The sequence below is a fragment of the Ixodes scapularis genome, unplaced genomic scaffold (genome assembly GCF_016920785.2).
Source record: "Ixodes scapularis isolate PalLabHiFi unplaced genomic scaffold, ASM1692078v2 PGA_scaffold5__190_contigs__length_132052651, whole genome shotgun sequence".
In the NCBI taxonomy this organism is placed as follows: domain Eukaryota; kingdom Metazoa; phylum Arthropoda; class Arachnida; order Ixodida; family Ixodidae; genus Ixodes; species Ixodes scapularis.
The window spans coordinates 72470171-72490576 of record NW_024609880.1 but is presented as its reverse complement, the minus strand read 5'-3'; the positions used below and the strand labels follow the sequence as shown (position 1 = coordinate 72490576).

The 20406-nt window shown below is 44.8% G+C and overlaps 2 protein-coding genes across 2 annotated transcripts; one reads left to right on the top strand and one right to left on the bottom strand.

Annotated features, from left to right (window-relative positions):
• Positions 1–2062: 2062 nt before the first annotated feature.
• LOC115316411 lies at positions 2063–3208 on the bottom strand (the record flags this gene model as incomplete). The annotated part of the gene is made up of 1 exon (XM_029975789.2): positions 2063–3208. A coding segment is annotated over one exon (1146 nt), but the record flags the coding sequence as incomplete, so codon positions are not given.
• Positions 3209–11237: 8029 nt separating this feature from the next.
• LOC120836827 (defensin-like) lies at positions 11238–12106 on the top strand. Its single transcript, XM_040499293.2, has 3 exons — positions 11238–11280; positions 11385–11447; positions 11982–12106. The coding sequence occupies exons 1-3, from the start codon at positions 11238–11240 to the stop codon at positions 12104–12106; spliced, it is 231 nt and encodes a 76-aa protein (XP_040355227.1).
• The last annotated feature ends 8300 nt before the right edge of the window (positions 12107–20406 follow it).

Here is a 20406-nt window from a genome sequence, read left to right as displayed (position 1 = left end):
CTCCAAATATAATGCAAACAGAAGGGGAGACAAGGGACATCCTTGCTTTACAGATGAATGAAGGTGAATTGGTTTGGAAAGAGCTCCGTTAACTATTAATCGAGTTGTTGCTTCGGAATAACATATTTTTATACCGTTAAGGAGGACCTTTCCTACGTTTATGTGTTCTAAAAGAGCAAACAAAAAGAAATGGCTTACGCGATCGAAAGCTTTTGCTAGGTCAATTTGAAGCATGGCTACTTGATCTTGTAAACTGTCACAGCAATGAAGAACTGATCGCGCTACGTGAATGTTTGTCTGGATTGTGCGGCCTTTAATCCCGCATGTTTGATGAGCTCCAACCACTCTTGAAATGGCACATTGTAAACGTTTAGTAAGAATTTTGGCAAATATTTTGTAATCGACATTGCAGAGCGCTATTGGGCGATACCCTTCAACAGTCCTTAACTTGTCGGAGTCGGAGCTTTTTGGTATTAACACGGTGTGACTTTGATAAAACGATGGAGGTAACCTGCCATACTGAAGTGAAGCTGTGAAAAGTTCAAGGAGGAATGGGCATATCATGTCTATGTGTTGCTTACAAAATTCTGCTGAGAGGCCATCTGGTCCAGGTGCCTTCGAGCTAGGAAGAGACCCCACGGCCTGGCATATCTCTTTGAGAAAAAACGGTCTAGTAAATAGTTCGGAGTCCTCGTCACTCAAGCTGGGCAGCAGTGAAACGAGAGGCGCATACTCTTCATTTGATGAGGGGGAGACCTGACCAAATAAGTTTTGATAATGTTGTGTGAATGTGTTCATAATGTTTTCGGTATTTCTTGAGTAAGCGCCGTTACATAGCAACTCCGGAATTTCTTTAGCTAAGGCGTGCCTGTGCTCGTCATCTAAAGTCTTTTTAGTAGGTTGTTCGGCCGACACAAGGCGTTGACATCTTGATCGCACAGCCGCTCCTCGGTAACGCTGAAGCTCGTGGCGTTGGAGCTCAGATTTGAGAAAGCAAATTTCCTCATGAAAACTACCTGGTTTTTCGCATTCCAGCTCATACAGTTCGTGAAGGCTATGTGTAAGTGCACGCCTGTCAGCTTTCTCATGATATGCCTGAATACACGCACACTCAATTGCGATGTTTTTAGCTTCCTGCTTAAAACTATCCCACTGTGCAAAAATGGAAAGATCGGTATTACTACGAATAGCCATAAAACAGGTAATTAGTCTATCATTAAAGTCATTGTTTTTAAGTATATTGCTGTTTAACTTCCACAGCGCCCATTTTGGCTTAGATATTTGTTGGCGTTTCTCGCCTAGCCTCACAGTTACAACACAATGGTCAGAGAAGGATACCGGCGTTACCAAATATTCAAACGTGTGTTCCAAAAGACAACTAGACACGTATATTCTATCAAGGCGTGCGTGGCGAGAACTTTGCAGGTGCGTGAAGCGATTGATGGGCGTTCGAGAAGCACCGACGTCACTTAGGCAGTGTTGGCGCACAAGATTCTCGAGAGCGATACTGCTGTTGTCGCGTCTCAGACTGATCGTCGAGCGGTCGTGGGCTTCGCATACACAGTTAAAGTCGCCAAATAGGACAATACATTTGTCGGTGTCAAGAAAAGCATCTAAATTTTGGAAAAGTGAAAGTCGACTAGAAGAGTCATTATAGGCATAAACGCAAATCAGCCGCCAGTGAATTCCCTCTAAGTAAATGTCACAACAGATAAAACGACCTTCAGTGTCAACCGTGTACGAGAGCGAGGTGTAGTTCAAGTCTTTGCGGAGAAACAAGAAACAACCAGCCGATAGCCCCACAGCGTGACTCACACAAACTTCATACCTGTGTAGAAAAGGCTGGAGCGCACTTGTTGTGGCCTCCTCTGACTCTATCTTTGTCTCCTGAATCGCAACAATGTCCAGCCGCTCACGTTGCAAGAGCCGACAAAGTTGCACCTGCCTCGCACGAGATCTTAGACCTCGGACGTTTAGTGTTGTGAAATTTAGGGGAATATTCTTAGCTTCTATCCGTTCTCATAGAGGCCGCATTTCAGCGTTGAACGACACTCGCCACACTTTAGGCAGCTCCTGGCTTCGCGTTCGGCTTGGCACGGGACCCCGATGCCTTCTTTTTGGCGACGTCTCCGTCGCCAACACGGTTGAGTAGTGTTGAGGACCCGCTTGAACACGAAGGTGCCTCTGTGTCAACCGGTGCCGGTCGCTTGAGTGGTTGGCTGCTGCTCGAGGAGGGGCCGTCCTCGCTAACTGCGTGCTGAGGTGTAGTCGGAGCCTTGCAGACAGTCGGTACGGGAGTCGCATCAGGTTCCACGTGCGCATTCTGTGTGGTGCTGGTGTTTGGGGATGCTGCAGGTTGCAACACTGGAAATTCTTCATTCTTGTCGATGTTTTGTGATGGCTGGGTGTCTGTACTGTCCCCGGGCCGTGCGTCTCGTGAAGGATGGGTCGATTCAACGGGTGGCAATTCCCCGGTGACGTCAGCTACCTCACTGACGTCCATTAGGAGCTCCGCCGCTGTGTCATCTTCGTGTGTTTGACGTTGTCGTAACATGTCCGCATAGGTGGCGCCGTTGACACACTCCTCGGTTTGGTGACCATACCGCCGGCAGTTGGAGCACCTCGGTGTTCTACAGTAGCGTCGAATATGTCCCACTTTGTTGCAGCGTAAGCACAGCGGAGGTCGGCCAGGAATAAGGACGAGGCTCTGGCATCCGTAGACTTGAAGGAGATGTGGTATCTGACTGGCATTGACACCATCCCCTAATACCAGTACTACCTCTCGATTTAGAGTCTCCATGTGCTCAAGCTCGCTGCACCTCCATTTTTCTCTCTTGATCGATCGCACTTTGCCAAACGGGGCGAGAGCTTCGATAACTCGTCGATCCTCTAGATGCTGTGGAAGCCAAAGAAGCTTTAGGTTTACTTCTTGCTTGTCCAGGTCAATGATGAGGCACTTTCGGCCTTTCACGCGGAGCTCTCGTTGAGCGACGAGCTTTGCCTTGGTAACAGCGTTGACGCACGTCAGCATCCAGACGTGAGACATCTGGAACTGTCCGAGGCTCACAACGTCCTTCAATTCGACGATGCCACGTAGGGCGTCTCGAAAATCAGGAGCTCGATACGGGCGCGCCGAGAGGTCCCCATGCAAGAAAACAGAATTCAGGCTCAGGTTACCTGATGTCAGACGTGGCAGGATTATCCGGTAGTCTTCTGTGACGTTATCAGACGTCATAACGTTTCCTCGGCCAGCGGCCGATAAATTTTCCCCGGAGAACATGGAAAACGTGGCCGTTCGAAACGGCGTCTTCTTCTTTCTCCGGCCACCGATCCCCCCGGCTAAACTCAATGGGGCAAATATGTAAACATAGAAATAAAACAGCGCAAACAAACACAAGGACAAGTAGAAGGAGGGACACAGACACAGCGCTGTATATGTTGCGAATAGCCGACGAATTTTGCCCGGCAGCTTTTGCACTGCGCGTGGAATCAACACAGTGGCTGCCACGTCGCGCGCAAACCGAGCGTGCCGTCGGGCGGCGTTCGCCAGCTATTCGTCCCATAATTCGTTCCATGGAGTTCAGCCTTTAGGCGCCGGTTACCGGACTGACCGGCATTGCCGTCGGCGTCGCCGTAACCGCGCACGTTGCATTACGGGAATAATGCAACCGGGCGTAACCGCGCGTGGCATTATGGAAAAATTTTCTCGCCAAATTTAGCGGAAAAATTTCCACGCTAAACTTAGCGGAAGGGGACAGGAGTCATCTCTGTGTTCGACACAGCAAGTGTCCGCGCCACGCGCTCAGAGCGGGCTCACGCCAACACAAGCGGCCACAGATTCCCGAGTCCGTACCTCGAGTCTCCTATTATAAGCGGATCCCCTTTACCTAAAATTTGATTCGTAATTATCTCGTGCTAATTAAGTAAAACGCTGTTCGACACAAGAAAGTCTTAAAAAGATGTGCCTGTACGCGCATGCGCAGTGCGATGCCCCAAGCTGCATGGGGGACCCTAAGTGATGGGTCCCCCTATTCTAAACTCTCTAATCTTACCGCTCATTCACAATAAAAGCGGATCCGCGTTCGCAAAGCGGTTGCGAACGCGGTTGTATAATGATCCAGTACAATTGCACGCGCACTCGATGGCATCAAGTGCGCGTGCAATTGTACTGAATCTTTATACAACCGCGTTTGCAACCGCTTTGCGAACGCGGATCCGCTTCCAGTGTGAATGAGCGGTTAAACCGGGGTCACACTGCTTATACATCATACAAAAGACAGTCTGCAAACTCGAGTCGCCGCAGTATACGCGGTTCGAATGCCGCGTGCCAGTTTCTTCTAGAACTGATTGTCATGTGGCATTCGAAGCACGGATCTCGCGGTGACTCGCGTTCGAACCTGAATGCAAACTGTCTTTTGTATGATAGATAAGCTGTGTGACCCCGGATTTATGGTGCGTGATGGCTGAAGCTCGTTGCCTCGTACGAGGGGAGAGGGGTGCATGGTATTCGAGATTCGCGGTGCGCGAAGAGATCTCTGAGGTCAAGAGGATGTTGAAAAGATACGTTTTTTGTTATATGGGGATCGTCGAGACGAGAGCGCTTCCAATACCGATGGGTAGTCCCTAACATCGCGAACAATGATTACTATTTGCTGTGAACGAATCTGGGAAGGGCTGCCGCGGACTTGAGATCACATGGAGTCCTGACAGTCTGCATTTCATAAATCCTTAGCGTGCCATCACCTTGAAAGGAACACGCTGGTGACCGACATGTAAAAAAATCAAGGCCTGACTACACAAAAGCTGGTTGGTGTACCGCGTAGATTGGCTTTCGTCGGTATAACGAAAGAACTGAGGAATGTTTGTCATGTATAATGCGAGAAATGCACATTTGATCGCTTGCATGGTGTCTCCAAGTCGCTTAAGTTCATGAATGTTCCTGATCGATCCCAATGCCGAGAAATAAGCGACTACTTGTCGGTCGGCAGCAGGGCGAGAAATTTTGTCGTTAAGAACGCCACCAGAAAAACGCTTCCTTTTGGTTGGCAATCCTCCATCGTTTTCATAACTGCCGGTTCGAAAGCTCTTGCTTTCTAACCGGCAGTTACGTTGCGCAAGCGCTCGTTCGATGTGGCAATTCCTCTAAGTCAGGTGTTGCCCTCGCTCGTGCCAAGTTGAAGTTGACCTTAATCTAGTACCCTCTGATCCAACAATTGTTGAAAATTAAGTTGGCTCAGCACAAAAATTTAAAATATAACTAAAAAAACTTTTGCGGTTTTGAAAAAAAAAATAGAAATCTAAACTGCACTTTTTCAACATTCACTTGTAAGTGATGACACAGTCGTATTATTTTGGTACGGTGTTCTCCGGCGGCAGGCATCGCGAATCAACACGTGATGAAACCACTAATAAAGGCTTTCAGAAAGTCTAAAGGGCCCGTCCAAACCTTTTGAAAGGTGTAAGGGGGACTACACAGATTTCTTAAAAGGTTTGAGGGACCCTTTAAGATTCCCTATTGCGTTCTGAGTCACATCACAATTTTTCTTAAAGGGGTTCAAATGCCCTTTGGAAAGTTCTAAGAGGTTTCTCTAAATGCCTGTGGGGCCTTCAAACACACCAGTCAAACAATTACAAGCAACTCACAGAAGTTTGTTAAAGTGAGACAAACTGTAGCCTGCCAGTTGTATTTGTATGCAATTTTGAATCCAACATCTTTAGTGCCTAAAATACTAAGCAAAAATTATGACTTTGCGTGTCTATATTAAAGTAACAAAAACTAATCCAGTCAGGTAACAATGTATGTAATCAATTATTGTTTACAACCAAGAATTGTAACAATTTAATTTTAATGTAAATTTGTAATTCACTACATAGTTGAAGTAGTAGGCACAAGTCTGATTCAATGTGTGTGCATATGTCAGTCAGTTTTATTTAACGAGTTTAACAAAATCAAAATACATAAAATGCATCGATACATTCACTGAAAAACTTCAAGGAAACTCAATAACCGTAGCAATATAAGCACAGGCTGGTTGTCATCCTATAAGCTATTGAAGAAGTAGAGGTGGAAGAAGAGCGGATAGGCTCGGGCTGGGAAGAGCTCGCGGCAAGGACTATTCGGCTGCAATCCGAAGAAGCGACCGGCTGTGCTCGGCGATGCTCCGAGCAGGCACCGGCGGGCTGAACCACAGTTTCGACGGTGAGCCGACTGATTCTCGAAGCGACGGACTTCGACGGTGAGCTGACCAACTCCCGAAGCGACGAACTTCGAGGATGAGCTGACCAGTTCCCGAGGCGACGGACTTCGACGGTGAGCTGGCCAATTCCCGAAGCGACGGACTTCGAGGGTGAGCTGACCAATTTCCGAGGCAACGAACTTCGACGGTGAGCTGACCAATTCCCGAAGCGACGGACTTCGAGGGTGAGCTGACCAATTTCCGAGGCAACGAACTTCGACGGTGAGCTGACCAATTCCGGAAGCGACGGACTTCGAAGTTGAGCTGACCGATTCCCGAGTCGACGAACTTCGACGGTGAGCTAACCAATTCCCGAAGCGACGGACTTCGATGGTGAACTGACCAGGTGCGGAAGTGACGATCTTTGACTATCGACCAAGAACCCGAAGGCTGAGGTGAACTTCAAGCCTACCGTCAACGTCAACGTGACTGATTGTGAGATCAACCTGTTTATTGCAACTGTACATTTGTACACTTCAAGCCTACCGTCAACGTCAACGTGACTGATTGTGAGATCAACCTCTTTATTGCAACTGTACATTTGTACACTTCAAGCCTACCGTCAACGTCAACGTGACTGATTGTGAGATCAACCTCTTTATTGCAACTGTACATTTGTAAAGCCGAATAGTCGTGTTTTCTGATAAAGAGCGGCAATACTTAAAGCGAGGAGGGAAAATCAGTGACAATCCTGTATTGAACACATGATATGTATTTATTTTTTTCCTTCAATTATTTGGTATGGCATGTATGCTGTTTATATTGGATGCTAACATAAATCTTTAGGTGAGAGTCAGTGTTGGTGCCCTGTCGGTGACTTTTCACTTTGTCCTTGTCTTTGCTCGCTTCTGTTTTTAATTATGCCTCTATACCAAATAGCCCAAACTTCTGTGATAATCACTTCAGTGTCCCTTTAACGGTAATTAATTTATGTAATAAAGCAGTCATTAATTGTTTAACAAAGCTTGGTAACCAATGTGCAGGTCGTGAATATTGATTGAAGATCATTTTGTGTTTTGTACTTTGCATGTGAACTTGTTTTTTAGCGAGATTCCAGAATGACAAACTAGGTTTCTATGTTTGTTCTGTGTATAACATTCAAATGAAATTTTGCTTTCATCCTACGTTGAAATCTTGTCTTGGTCAATTGTCTGCATCCATGCGGGCCTGCCTTGCAGCTTTTTTAAAGCTGTATTCCTGGCTCGAGAGGTTTGTGAACACCTATACTCCTTTTCATCCTTGGTACGCAATGCTGTCAAGGCTACGGGCACGAGCATGTGACTATATGATGAGGTTTGTGCACGCCTTTGCACTTCATGAAGACACATGCGCGTGTTAGTAGCCTTGACAGTGTTCACGAAAGAGCACTCTCTCGTGAGACGGTTCTTCCGCGTTCACACAAGGATGGTTAACGGTACTTGTAAAAAACGCAAAGCGTAAATATTATCAGGGGGCTTTAGTGCCTGATACTCCTTAGGAATCCCTTTTTCGCCTCTACGGGTGTTTTCGACCGTTATTCGAGGGTAAACACAATCGTTTAAGTAAGACAATAAGCTGAGTGCAACGAAAAGTTTCACAAAGTTGCCTTTAGGTGGTGTATTTACCATACTCGAATTGCGTAAGTCTCGGTTTCTCCGGAAAAATGCAAGAAAAGAAAAACATTTGTTTGTTCAATGCGTGGGAGTAAAAGAGAACCAAACAGCCGGGTTGACGCTGATATTCACATATCCTCTACGACACACGCTGGGATCTTCAAGATCTCCTTTAGGCTAATCAATCATCTCTCCGAAGGTTTTAAGTTTATGTGTCATGTGGTGCCATATGGGAATCGCAGCACCGAACCGACTGTTTGCTTTTGTTCTCCTCCCGTACCTCCACGCCCCCCCCCCCCCCCCCCCCCAAAAAAAAAGAAAAAGAAAAAAAGAAATCTTTTTTTGCGGGTTTTTTTAAAGTACGAAATTTTTGTGTGACACGTAAAAGACTTAAAGACATCTTTTCCGAAACGTTTTATTTCATTAAGCTGATAAGAATTTTTATACAATATATTTGGTTACACCCGAATACAGGTCGTGTTCCCTGAACTAAAACATGCCGCCGCGTTAGTTTTTATGAAGTTTCAATTCTTTTAAAGGGAGGGAAGGGTGTTTCCACATTGATTGCATATTTATTTTGCCCGTTTTAAATTCTGGAGCTGTGGGACTGTCCTCGGAGGCATAGCGTTACCAGCGCAGCTCTGGGAAGATACCAGCAATATCCCTTTTCATCGTCCCCTGCAAGCTCGTTGGGCTTGCCAACGTCCCTCAAGGAGTAAACTTAGTGCCAGTCTTGTACACGTTACTAAAAAAAGTAATCGATTACAATTACTATTACTCTTGGCTAGAAAGTATTAAGATTAGATTACTTGATTACTCGACGGCAAAAGTAATTGGACATTACCTAAAGAAGTAATCGTTACTTTTCCGATTACTTTATTGTGTGAAGACACATCTTTAGCGCTCATAACAATGAACCACTTCCAACCTATATTTCACATTTGCACAAGTATTGAAGAACAAAAACTGGCTCCCTCTTCATGGTCGTTGCACCTTCACAATGCGGACACAAGCATAGAATTCGTTTGAAGACGTTTAATGATTTGGGCGTTCGCCAGTGTGTGTGTGTGTGTGGGGGGGGGGGGGGGGATCTTGTTAAGCTTGAGCAAGGGTTGTCGCTCAAAGTTTGCGTCGCTCATTTTATTATTCATATGTGGATGAGCTCGCATGTTATACAAAAGAGCAGCAGCTCCAGGATTTGAAACGGATCATGTGTAGTATCCATTAGCGGAATAGATCGCCCCGACCACTTCTCAACTCGAAACATTGCTTGTCACGAAGGCCACGTAGAAGAAATAGGGCACTATTTCGACTGTCCTTGTTATATTTTGCATCCGCTTTTGGCATTCTTCGGTTCTGGTTCTCCTACGGGCTGCGATAGGTACCCTCAGCAGGATTTTTTAATTTTTTTTATTTCTGTTTGTGTGTGCGTGAGGGGGCTAGTTTGAACGAAGGACTCACAAAGCTACATTCTGCTTCCTCAAACTTCGCCCTGAACGGCCTTTGTCACGTACTGTGGCTTCCCTGGGGCATCCCACTCCCAGTCCCAGCTCGAAAACAAAACAAAAGACGGACATTCCACAAAAATTGTACATAGAAAGAGATTGACTTCGTTTCCTACAGCTCTGTAAAAAATCTTTATTTTTTCCGTTTGGAAAAAAAAAGAAGCAAATTTTATTTTTGTCATCTCATAAAAAAAAAAAAAAAGGCGTGTGCCCGGGGGGGGGGGGGGGGGGGGTCCCTTGGACAAATAGTAATGGTTACAAGTAATTTTATTACTTGTAATGCGTACGGTGCAAGTCTGCTTAGAGCCTTCGTGCTGCCGACCTGGCTATGACGTAATCGCACCGGACGACAAAACGCTTCCATCTAGCCGTCCTTCTGTCAACCACTACGCAATGCCGGGGAAGGGGCAAGTTGCGTGGGAGTTGATACCTCCCCTGGGCGCGTGACGTTGACATCGTGTCCGTCACATGGGAAACCCAGGCTCAGCTATTGGCAGCGTTCCGCTTAACTTCCGACACAGCCACGGGTATAAAAGCGCACTAACGCTTGGAGCGCCTAGAAAGCTTTTCCGCCTCTGCGCACAGCAAAGGTAAGACAACCTTTGTGAGCTTTACTGCTGGACGAGCGATTTGCCTCTTCTATGCGACAGAAAAATGCGTTGTATTTCATATAATATTAGGGTTATGAATGCCTTCTATTTGATCTCGTTTATATAAAAAAATTGCAAATGCCTTTTATTAGGTTTTTGGGTATCAACGTCCCATTTATCAAAAATTATCTCGGTACGCTCTTTTTATAAAAGCAATAAGCAACGTATCGCAGCTGGTGTATGTTTTAGACCAGGGGTGGCCAGGCTGACCCGGCCTAAGAGCCGCAAGCAGAACCACGAAACTTCCAAGAGCCGCGGGGGAGTGGGGGGACAAACTTTTGTCATATGGGCTAAAAACAAACCTCGACCTACTTTCAATCAATCCGAGTCAAAAGAACTCAAAGTGTACGTAAGATAGCAGTAGCATAAGACTACCAAACCGCAACCTGTCTTTTGATGTAAAACGCGTTCCATTTCTTCATTTGGGGAAGTGCTTGTGTGACCGGGAGGGAGGCGCGGAAGTGGAAGGGGGAGGGGGGGGGGGGGAGGGAGGGAGCCGCGAGCCGCACTTTAACACGCGAAAAGCCGCATGTGGCTCGCGAGCCGCAGCTTGCACCACCCTTGTTTTAGACAAATGTTCTTTTGCCAAGATGGGGTCAAATACTTCAGGTTAAATCATTCGAGACGTGCCCCTCTGTTAAGCACCATAAAAGTGCTTCGATAAGCTCACACCAAAACTTTATATGTACCTTTTTAACATATTACTTGCCGTAATACCTCCTGGAGGATGATCTTCAGGAAATCTTGGGAATTCTGAGATGTAATTTGTTTCTTTTAAATGCCAGTATCAAATGAAAGGACGTAAACGTTAAATATAATAGTTCGATCGCTTCTTTGATGAATCCGCCTCTCGCGTCTTCATTATAAAAGTTGTCAGCGGTTGGTTAAAGAATTTGCTAAAAAAAAGGAAGCCTAATCAAAAAAGGGATCCGGTCAAAGAGCACATTTAAGAAGAAGGTGGAAAACCTGAAAGAATAAAATTATGTTTATTCTATGGTTTTATTTTACGTAGGAGCAAAACCATCCAATGAAAGTTTTCGTCTATCCGTTCCTTCCAGGTGTTTATTACTTCGTGTTCCATTTCTTCATCAAAGCAAACGTTTTCCCTTTTTTTGTTTGATACAACATTAGTCCAGTGCCTGAACACTTCGACATTCTTTTCTATTCTCTGTTTTTATGTCATCATGAGTTCGACTGTTCTGCTTGTTGCAGTGCATCTCGCTTCAACTGAACCTCCGGTAGCTACTTGGAACCATGAAGGTCCTTGCCATCTCGCTTGCCTTTTTGCTGATCACTGGTAAGCCTTGGCTTTAAAAAAGACGCATAATAATAAAAAGAGAAGTGCAACAAAACGTGGGGGGATGAAGGAGATTACTTTGTCATCCTTTTGTCTTCTCGAAGGTCTGATCAGTGCATCGCTGGCTGAAAATGACGAAGGAGGAGAAAAAGAGCTTGTTCGAGTTCGTAAGTATAGTTATAAATATATATATATATATATATATATATATATATATATAGTTACATATAAAACAACTTAACTTTGCGTGCAAATGAGATGATGTCTGTGTATGCTGTTTTTTAATATTATTCTGTTGAAATAACGAAGTGCTTACCTCGTAACTTAAACGCAATTTTCAGCTTGTCAAGGTATTCACTCCCGGCACGGTATATCGATGCAATAAATGTAGGAATTATTTAAATTATGAATGAAACTAGTAATTAAATCTATTTATTTATTTATTTATTGACTTGATTTATGAGCATTACGTAAGGGTGATGCATCTTACAGTTACAAAAAATATAAACAACAGAACCAACAGGTGTTCATGGCCAACAGTGCTGGTGATATGTTATTAATATTTTTTTCGTGAGAACTGTAACATTTGGAGAGAAAAAAGTTTCTAAGAGGTGATGCCGAGATTTTCTGCGCCGAATTTTTGCAACAGACGGGGGAATCATAACCCATTCTTGAAACAATTGATTTTCTTTCATCTACAGGCCGCACTGGTCACCACTGCCCACACCGGCAAGGTAAATGCCACCGTTACTGCAGGAGCAGTGGGTACAAAAGAGGCTACTGCGGCGGTTTTCGGAGAACGACCTGCATCTGCGTCGAGAAATAGGTTCCAAATCAAAGAATATCACGTCAATTCATATAGCAGAAGAAAATTTACTTCCGCAGTATTTTTACTACAATTCATGCGCTGGACTCGACGAAGAAAGCTTCCATTCGACGCACGTGGAGAAGATAGCTGAATTCACGTTTGACAGCGCTGAAAAGAGAACTGTTATTTCGCGAGCTATGTGAGAGTTATAAATAAAGCAAAGAAATAATATGTGTAGTTCTTTTTACCACATATGCGGCTCGAATCGGTAAACAAACGTGTACACGTCTTGAACATGATGGTAAACCTGAGACTGGAGTAGGAAAAGGAAAAAATCAAAGGGAGACAAAAAAAAAAAAAGAAAAACAGGCAACGTCTCAAATTCAGCTAAAACGTTTATATCGTGCACGCCTTATATACCAAGTGTCCAACTTTAAAACCAAGTCTCCAACTCCAGCCCCAGTCTCAGGTTTACCATCATGTTCAACTTACACCAGCTCGCATGTGCTAGGACTAATTTTTCGTTGCACGCCTTCTTCGCCTTGGCATGAGCACATGAAGACCGATACCTTGATGTGACTGCAATATACAGCCGGATCTCGTTAATTCAAAATCAAGGGGAACCGAAAATTTGTTTGAATAAAGCAAAGTTTGACTTACCGGGAGTTTTCTTACGTAGACATGCATAGGATGGGACCTGCATGTTACTTTGAATTATCCGCAAGTTTGAAATAAAAGAGTTTGAATTAACGAGATTGGACTGTACTATAATCACCGACAAGGTTATAATGGCAAGGCCTCCCCAAACAGCACGCTCATTTCAGTCCGTTGTCTTCCGCCGTGCTTCGTCAGCGGGTGAATGCTCAAGGCTTACGGATGCCGAAGCACTATTGAAAGCGTGCGTTGGAGGCGGGACAACTGACGCTCCTCCCTACACTGCTCATTATGTATGTTGCTCAAAACCAGTTTTAAGAGGTAACCTAAACTAGTAGATGTGAAGTGATAACACACGATGGGATACATTAAAAGGGATACTGAACCGAAATTCGGATTTCGCAAAGTGAGGCTGCAAAAGTATTGAACCGGACGCTACAAACTCCAAAACATCACTCGTGCATCAATATTTCAAACGGATGGCCGTACTTTTTGGAAAAGAAGGGCGCGATCAAGCGATTTCTTTGACGTAACTGTGCTCCAGGAGAATTTGAGAATGAGGAGGAGCGGCCTCGCTTCTCTCCTCCTCGCTTCGGTTCACATGCTCCACGGGACGTGGCGAGGAGGAAAGGGAATGGGAATCGTGACGTGCCTTTTCTCGTCGGCCTTGTCGGCCGGGCTCAGTCGCGCACTTCTTTCCCGAAAAATACGGCGATCCGTTAGATATATCGCCGTATGAGTGATATTTTTGGTTTTGCAGCTTCCCGTCTATCCACCCGGCCTTGTTTAGTGAGCTCGAAATTTCGGTCCAGTATCCCATTAATTAAAAAAAAAAAGAAATCGGTCTGTTTTTAGGTGCTACACTGCAGACTATAGTACTCCGAAACGCGACAGCATATCGACGTTTCTTTGATGAAGGCAATATTGCGTCGATTATATTGGAACGAAGATCGTTCGCCCACTCAGCTCTTGGTCGCTATGGCACAAAACCACCTTGATTCTTTTCTTATAGCTAAATGTTGCTCTCTTTTTTCCGACGTCTGATAGGCTAACGTCTGTTCAGCGATGTCTCTCTTCAGTTCATTCCTTTTTTTTTTTTTTTGAGAGTCGTCGTGAAGACTTTCAGAAAGCGTATGTCTTCTATCATAGGATGGATGAATGAATGAATGAAAGCCCTTTGTATTGAGCGGTAGTTTGCGGCACCTAGCCTAGAACCATTCACACTCTTCCGCTTTATTAAAGTTGCGTACATATTTTGTCTCGTTGTTTAATTATCTACCCCTAGCACTTACTCGCGTATTATCAGGCTTCTTTACCAAACTTTAGACTTTCCGTTTGCGCTTGTAATCATTATATTCCTCCGTTCTTCCATACTCGCCAGCAAGATCAAGTTCTCTGTCCCAGATCGGCTAATCGGCTACCTTTTTAGGAAGGGCAGAGGTTCCAAGCCCCCCTGCCAATCAACACCGCAAACAGTTTTGTTGTCCGTGTGTCCGCGCTTTGTCGTCTACGTGTCCGCGCGCTATATTCTGGAGCTGCGCCCCTCACTGATTTTTCTTTCCTTTTTTTGTTGTTGTTTAGCTTCCTTTTTTATTTATGGACAAAAATATACCCAAATGATCACTTACATCAGTGATTATTATACCAGATTTAGAATCTCACTTATTGTAGGTTGTAATAAAAAGATACAGTAGTGTTGATGATTTATTTATTTATTCATGGTACCTTAAAGGCCCAATTAAGGGAATTACATGAAGGGGGGGGGGGGGGGGGTACATTCAGGGTAAGTATCAATCAGAACAAAAAAATAGGAACAAAGTCAATAAAAAAAATAACACACACACACACACACACACACACACACGCACACACATACGAGAATTACCACATTCAGTGGTAATTCTCGTTGGAGCCGTTATCATATTCACAGATCCGCCTGTTTGGATCAGTGCGTCGAATAGCATTGATTTGTTGTCTCAAGTAGCATGTTAATATTAAAGTCACCTCCCAGAATTATGTTTTATTTTTATCGCAAACTCTAAAACATAATCTAAATAAGCAGAAAAAGACATACACTTCCACTTGGTGGACGTTAACACACTGCTATATTACTCTGCCTTATCAATAACGACGACATCTCGTAGTCTTTATCAATGTAACAGTAATCTGTAATCATTTCACAGGAACTTTCTGCCTTAATCATGCTTGCTACGCCCCAGCCTCGGCTTTCTGTGCGGTTTAAAAAGTAAAAGTCATATATTGGTTATTTTACAACGTAGTGTCGATGATTCTAAGAACGCGAACCACTTCTTAAAGGACACATGCAAAGGAAGAAAACATTTTTTTAAACGGCTTAGATGGAAAAAGCACGCCATAAAACGATTTTACAACGAAGAAAAAAAATTTTTAGAGCTATATTTACGGCGCAAAACGAATTTGTAGTTGGCGCCCGCGGGCACCGCGGAAAAGCGGTTCGTATTTATCACGTGATTGGTCTTTATTTATCACGTGGTGCTTGCGCTCTTTCGGAAGCTTCCTCTGGCCTCTAAAAGTAACTTATTCATCTTTGTTTGAAATATAAGAAAAAACCAAGACGAATAAGGAACTTTTAGAGCCCAAAGGAAACTCCTGAAAAAGCGCAAGCAAACGTGATAGACCTCTGCGCCTGTCAGACGACGGCGGCGGCGCCCCGAAGCAGACGAACTTGTGCGGCGGCGGCGACGGCGGCGTGGAGAAACGCGTTGAAGCGGCGTTCGCACAACGCTCAGCGTGCGGCGGCGACGCAGCGCGGCGGCGCGCGGGCCTACCACGTGACCAGCGGCGGCTCCCGCGAGCGCCAACTACAAATTCGTATGGCGCCGTAAATATAGCTCTAAAAATTTTGTTTCTTCGTTGTAAAATCGTTTTATGACATCCTTTTTCCATCCAAGCTGTCTAAAAAAAAATGTTTTTTTCCTTTGCATGTGTCCTTTAACGGCAGCCACGAGCGAGAGTTTGATGTTTTGTACAGCCCGCCGGTACAGTCCAAAGATGGAGAGCGGCCACCTCCCAGTTTGTCATCTGCTATACTCTGTTTCACCTTATGATGTACCGCAGGAAAGGCTGCAAGCGCGACCTCCTTGCTCTAGGGCACATCTCGGCAGCACAAGCTCTCGTCTCTTAAGAGTAGCTCCCAACGCTATCAGCTCGCTCTTATAGCCATGTCTGCGGTACAACCAGACTTGTATGTAATCCGTTACAAGTAACGAAATTACTTGTAATCGCTTACATTTATCAGTAATTTAGTAACGGAATAATTCCATATTTTCTAGAGTAATTTTAAAGTAATTCCCTTACATTTTTCACTTAACGGATTCCTTGTAAAACGTTACATTTTTTAGGACCCCCCCTATAAAGAAGGGTTGTTGTTATTTTGGGAAAGTCGAGCGCAGTGACACTGTCACGCGAATTGAGCAGCACAAAGGGAGGCTTGGGACTCCTCAGTTCCGCAAAGCCTTTTTTTTTTTTTTTTTTTTTTGCAAAGCCAAGTTTTTGACTCCATTTATTTAGACCCGCACAACAGCGTCAAAAAATCCGAATACGGATTTCTACAAAAAAAAAAAAAAGCGGGGGGGGGGGGGGGGGGGGGGAGGGCAAGTTGCACCACTTTTTTTAGTCCCTTTGTTTTTTTCTTTGCGATCGAAGACGGGAGAGGAGGACACCAAGTGATTGTGTGCTTCTTCGAGAAGCTCGGGGTGGTAAGCGCACAGACAAGAGTCAACAATGTCCTTCTCGGACAACGCTCCGACTACCCAAAAATCCGCTAAGAGAGATGTGATAATACGTGAAGGTGTTATTACCACAAGCATCCTCGTTCGTTGTTGCACACTTATCATTTTCTCTTAGAAAACTGGATGTATATTTTCTGTCTTTTTCACCTCATTTGACCCTATTTTAAAAGCTACTTACTTTTTTCTAGTCCAACTTCTAGGGTTGGCCCACTTCATTTACGAATTTCAGTCAGATTATCTGCGCCTCAGTCATCCTTCTTGTGAGTCAGCTTTTTGCGAGAACTTGCGAAAATGGTAATAGTCTTCCTTTTTTGTTCTTCTTGTTTTTATCCCAGCAGGACGCTATCAAGCAGATAGTTTTACAAATAAAACATAATGGTGGCTGACGTAGACTTGCTATTCTGGGCTAGAGGAGAGCGTGAAACTCGTCAGTGGGGTGATGCTTGGGTGATGGTGCGGCTTAGCTCCCTGCCGTTCGCTGCCCGTGGCATCAGCGGAGGTCTATCTGGAAAACACCGGAGTAAACTGCAGTCGGTTCGTGCTCCGTGCGTTTTTGAACGGCACCAAGAAAGGTCCACACGGCAAACGTGCGTGTACATTTCCTTGTTTTAACCGATGTTCTAATAATTGTTTTTATGAGTGTCTTGTTTCTTTTTAGACTTATATGTATACACTGGAAACTTTTCTTTTATGCACCAACGTCTCACCCGAAACTCGACCTGTTCAGAACGAAAGGAAGAACAATATCGAGCCAAACCTTATTTATTATTTAATTATCACTTTACTGCTACAACTATATTTTGCTAATGTCTGGCAATATATGCCGGTATGTTAAGATGGACATAAATCAATAATTATTCTAGTTTTGGCTAGATGTAGGATGACATCTACAGCTTCGCGATTTCGACAATGGTATCTTCGAGGTAAATAGTACCTCCATTGCTTCGCTGAAGAAGCTCGAAGCAGAGCATAGAACATTCGTGATGCACAATATGCCACTCCCATCCAGTGCCTCAGTCTAAAGGGTGTTCAGCGTAGCGTTCGACACCTTTAGTAAAAAATAACGCAAAATGTCTGACGAGACTATCGAGAGTCAGCTGTTGCTAAAAATACTCAAGGTTATTAAATGAAACAGGTTGTAACAATAAGAATTTGAATAACCCTCTTCCCTTTGTTTCTTACTTCAAGACGATATTGTTGAAAGTAACGCCACGAAAGTAACGGATTACTTTTTGGGGTAACGGTCACTTACTTTTATGGCAGGGTAATTGTAATTGTTATAAATTACAATTTAGCCTTGAGTAATTGTAAGTGTAATTCCTTACTATTTTTCAGTAACGTGTACAAGTCTGGGTACAACATAAGGTGAAACGGAGTTAGCGAAATCGGGCGCTTGCCCTCTCTCTCGTTTTTACCCCTCCGAACCTGCTGAACTTCCCGGATGTGTGGAGAAGGCCGAACAAAATGGCACCACCCTGAGAGCGCTAAATGAAATGGTCTATACACCAACTCATGTTTACAAATAAACCCGAGCGCCCCTAGCGGACACCACCGGCGCCGCGCATGCACGATGGGGGTTCGGGCAAGAAGCTCGCCGTCGCCCATAAGCAAACCATTGAAATGCAATGTTGTCGTCGTCGGTGTGAGTCCCCCTGCCCTTTTTCGCGTTCGAATTGTAGGTTCTACGTCTTCCTGGCGATGTCTGACTACTTGAGCTGCCTCTGCGAAATTACCGAGGCTTGTTGCACCGCAAAACTTCGCGTGAATAATGTGACATGCGGCGATTCATTCCGCGTGGACGGCGCAGAATGTACGCTAAAGCCTGATTCGTATGATGAGATTTCGCTCGCAATTTTCAGTCGGGACGTCGATCGGGCTGCAAAAGCGTGAACCGATGCTGAAAATTTCAAGCAGAATCGAACCAAGTGAATCAGGCATAACAAGTCGGTGATGGCCACTGGTATCAATACATCCTTTTATCTACGGTTTATATCGAGCCTGCTTATCAACCTACAAACTTGAGTATTTTAATGCCTGCACTTACTTCTTATCGCAAGTACCGGGCCCACGTTTGGTCTACGGGCCGGTGTCGTCTAAAAGAGCAGACGACAAGCAGAAACGTTTGAAAGAGCAGACGACAGTTCGAACAGTCAAGCGGCCCTTCTGGACTTGAAGACGCACTGAACGTAGTCCGCAGGTGGTCCGTACAACTTCGCGGTTTTTCACCGTTCATGTTAGAACAAAAAAAAAAAATCTGATAACCAGAAGTATTCGTGAATTCAATCTGAAGTGCTTCCCGCTCAAAACAATCGTGGTCCGACGGCGTCTAGTTTTCCCTTTTCACGGCACATATCCACCATCTCGGACGAACCGAGCACATGAAATTTGACCTTCAAACCTTTCTCGACTCTTTTAGTACAGCCCCAGTCGCGGCGTTTTGACGAGAAGGCAGGTTTTTGTCAGGTTCCCTTCAAAGCAACTCAGGAATACACGTCTGGCATGGGGACTTCTGCCCACAGCCCCAGACCGGAAGTGTGACCGACGCGCCAGAACCGCGCCGTGACGTAACAGAGATGAGTTCGTGTATACGGGCGCTTGCCGCTGGCTCAACTGTATCTTGAGCTCCATTTTGGTCGTCGCGCGAAATATAGTTTCATTTAGCTCAGAATTGTACGTGTCAAGGGTTAGTTGTCCATCCAAAATCGTGAAAGCAGGGATTGTGAAGTCCTCGGTCAGAAATGCTTTGAATTGGTCCTGCATGCATTTTATCGGGATGGCGGTTGAAAGACAGCGGAAAAGATTGAACAATGCACAGTACGCTGAAAGTTTCATCAAAAAGCGATTAGAAATGATTCTTAAAGGCAAAAAAGAAATATAGGAAACAAACGTCAAGAAACCGGTTAGCGGTGAGCCCTCAATTGCTTTCATGAACTCTCTCGTAACCCGTGCAGTTTGGGGCATCGCACTGCGCATGCGCGTTCATGCACCTTAAACTAACACTCTATTATCTGGAAAAACGTTTCACTTAGCACGACGGTGTCACAAATCAAACTTTAGGTAAGGAGGCTCCGGTTGTACGTAATAGGAGGCCCGAGATATACGAACTGACAGGGACGCGAATCTGTGGCCTCTTGTGCTCGCGTATCTCAAATTCATTTCGCAATCTTGGAAAAACATTTTTGCAGGAACAATCTACGTAACTAGAGATCGTCAAACTCCAGGGCAAAGCTGAACCGATTACAAAATTGGAGCCAAGTGAACAAACACAAAACAGGAAACAAGGCGCGAGCAAAACGCAGTCGCCAAATGCCAACTGAAGACGAAATAGATAGCCCCAAGTACGCCCGCCTCTATGTGTCCTCTTATTTTCCTGTCGACTTTTCCTCCTTCTTTTTTTTTTTTTTCAAGCTCTTTTTGAATTGCACGTTACCCTTAAAGGTAGCAAAGTGCTGGTGACGTGATCCGGATTTGACACTCAGACCCCACTTTCTGTCGGGAGCTAAAGTGGTTCAGTCAGCGGAGGATTGTGACGCCAACGCTTGGTGCAATCACGTTGAACCATTTTCGGAAATCGCCGGTTCAGTGGGTTCCAGTATGAAAACGCGCACACTTCCATGCGAGCACAGGCACTCACTTGGCCAAAGATTCCTGGCTTTACTGAGCTGCAGTGACCTATACTCGTCTTCTCAAAGCTCCTTATGTGCCTATTGTGGCTTGACGTTTGCTTTGAAGCTCATTCAAAAAGTGTTTGTTTCTTCTCCTTCCTAATGCGCGCATTGTTTTTGATTCTGAACCTGGAATCTTGACCATCTCCACCTCAGTGCGTCAAGAATCGTTTGAACTGCTAGAAAATGGGGCAGGGCAAAGGGGTTTATGAGCATTTTTGTGGACATT

Coding starts and splice junctions, on each gene's coding strand:
- LOC120836827 (XM_040499293.2), top strand. CDS start 11,238: ATGAAGGTCCTTGCCATCTCGCTTGCCTTTTTGCTGATCACTG. Junction 11,281..11,384: donor TGCCTTTTTGCTGATCACTG/GTAAGCCTTGGC, acceptor GTCTTCTCGAAG/GTCTGATCAGTGCATCGCTG. Junction 11,448..11,981: donor AAAAGAGCTTGTTCGAGTTC/GTAAGTATAGTT, acceptor TTTCATCTACAG/GCCGCACTGGTCACCACTGC.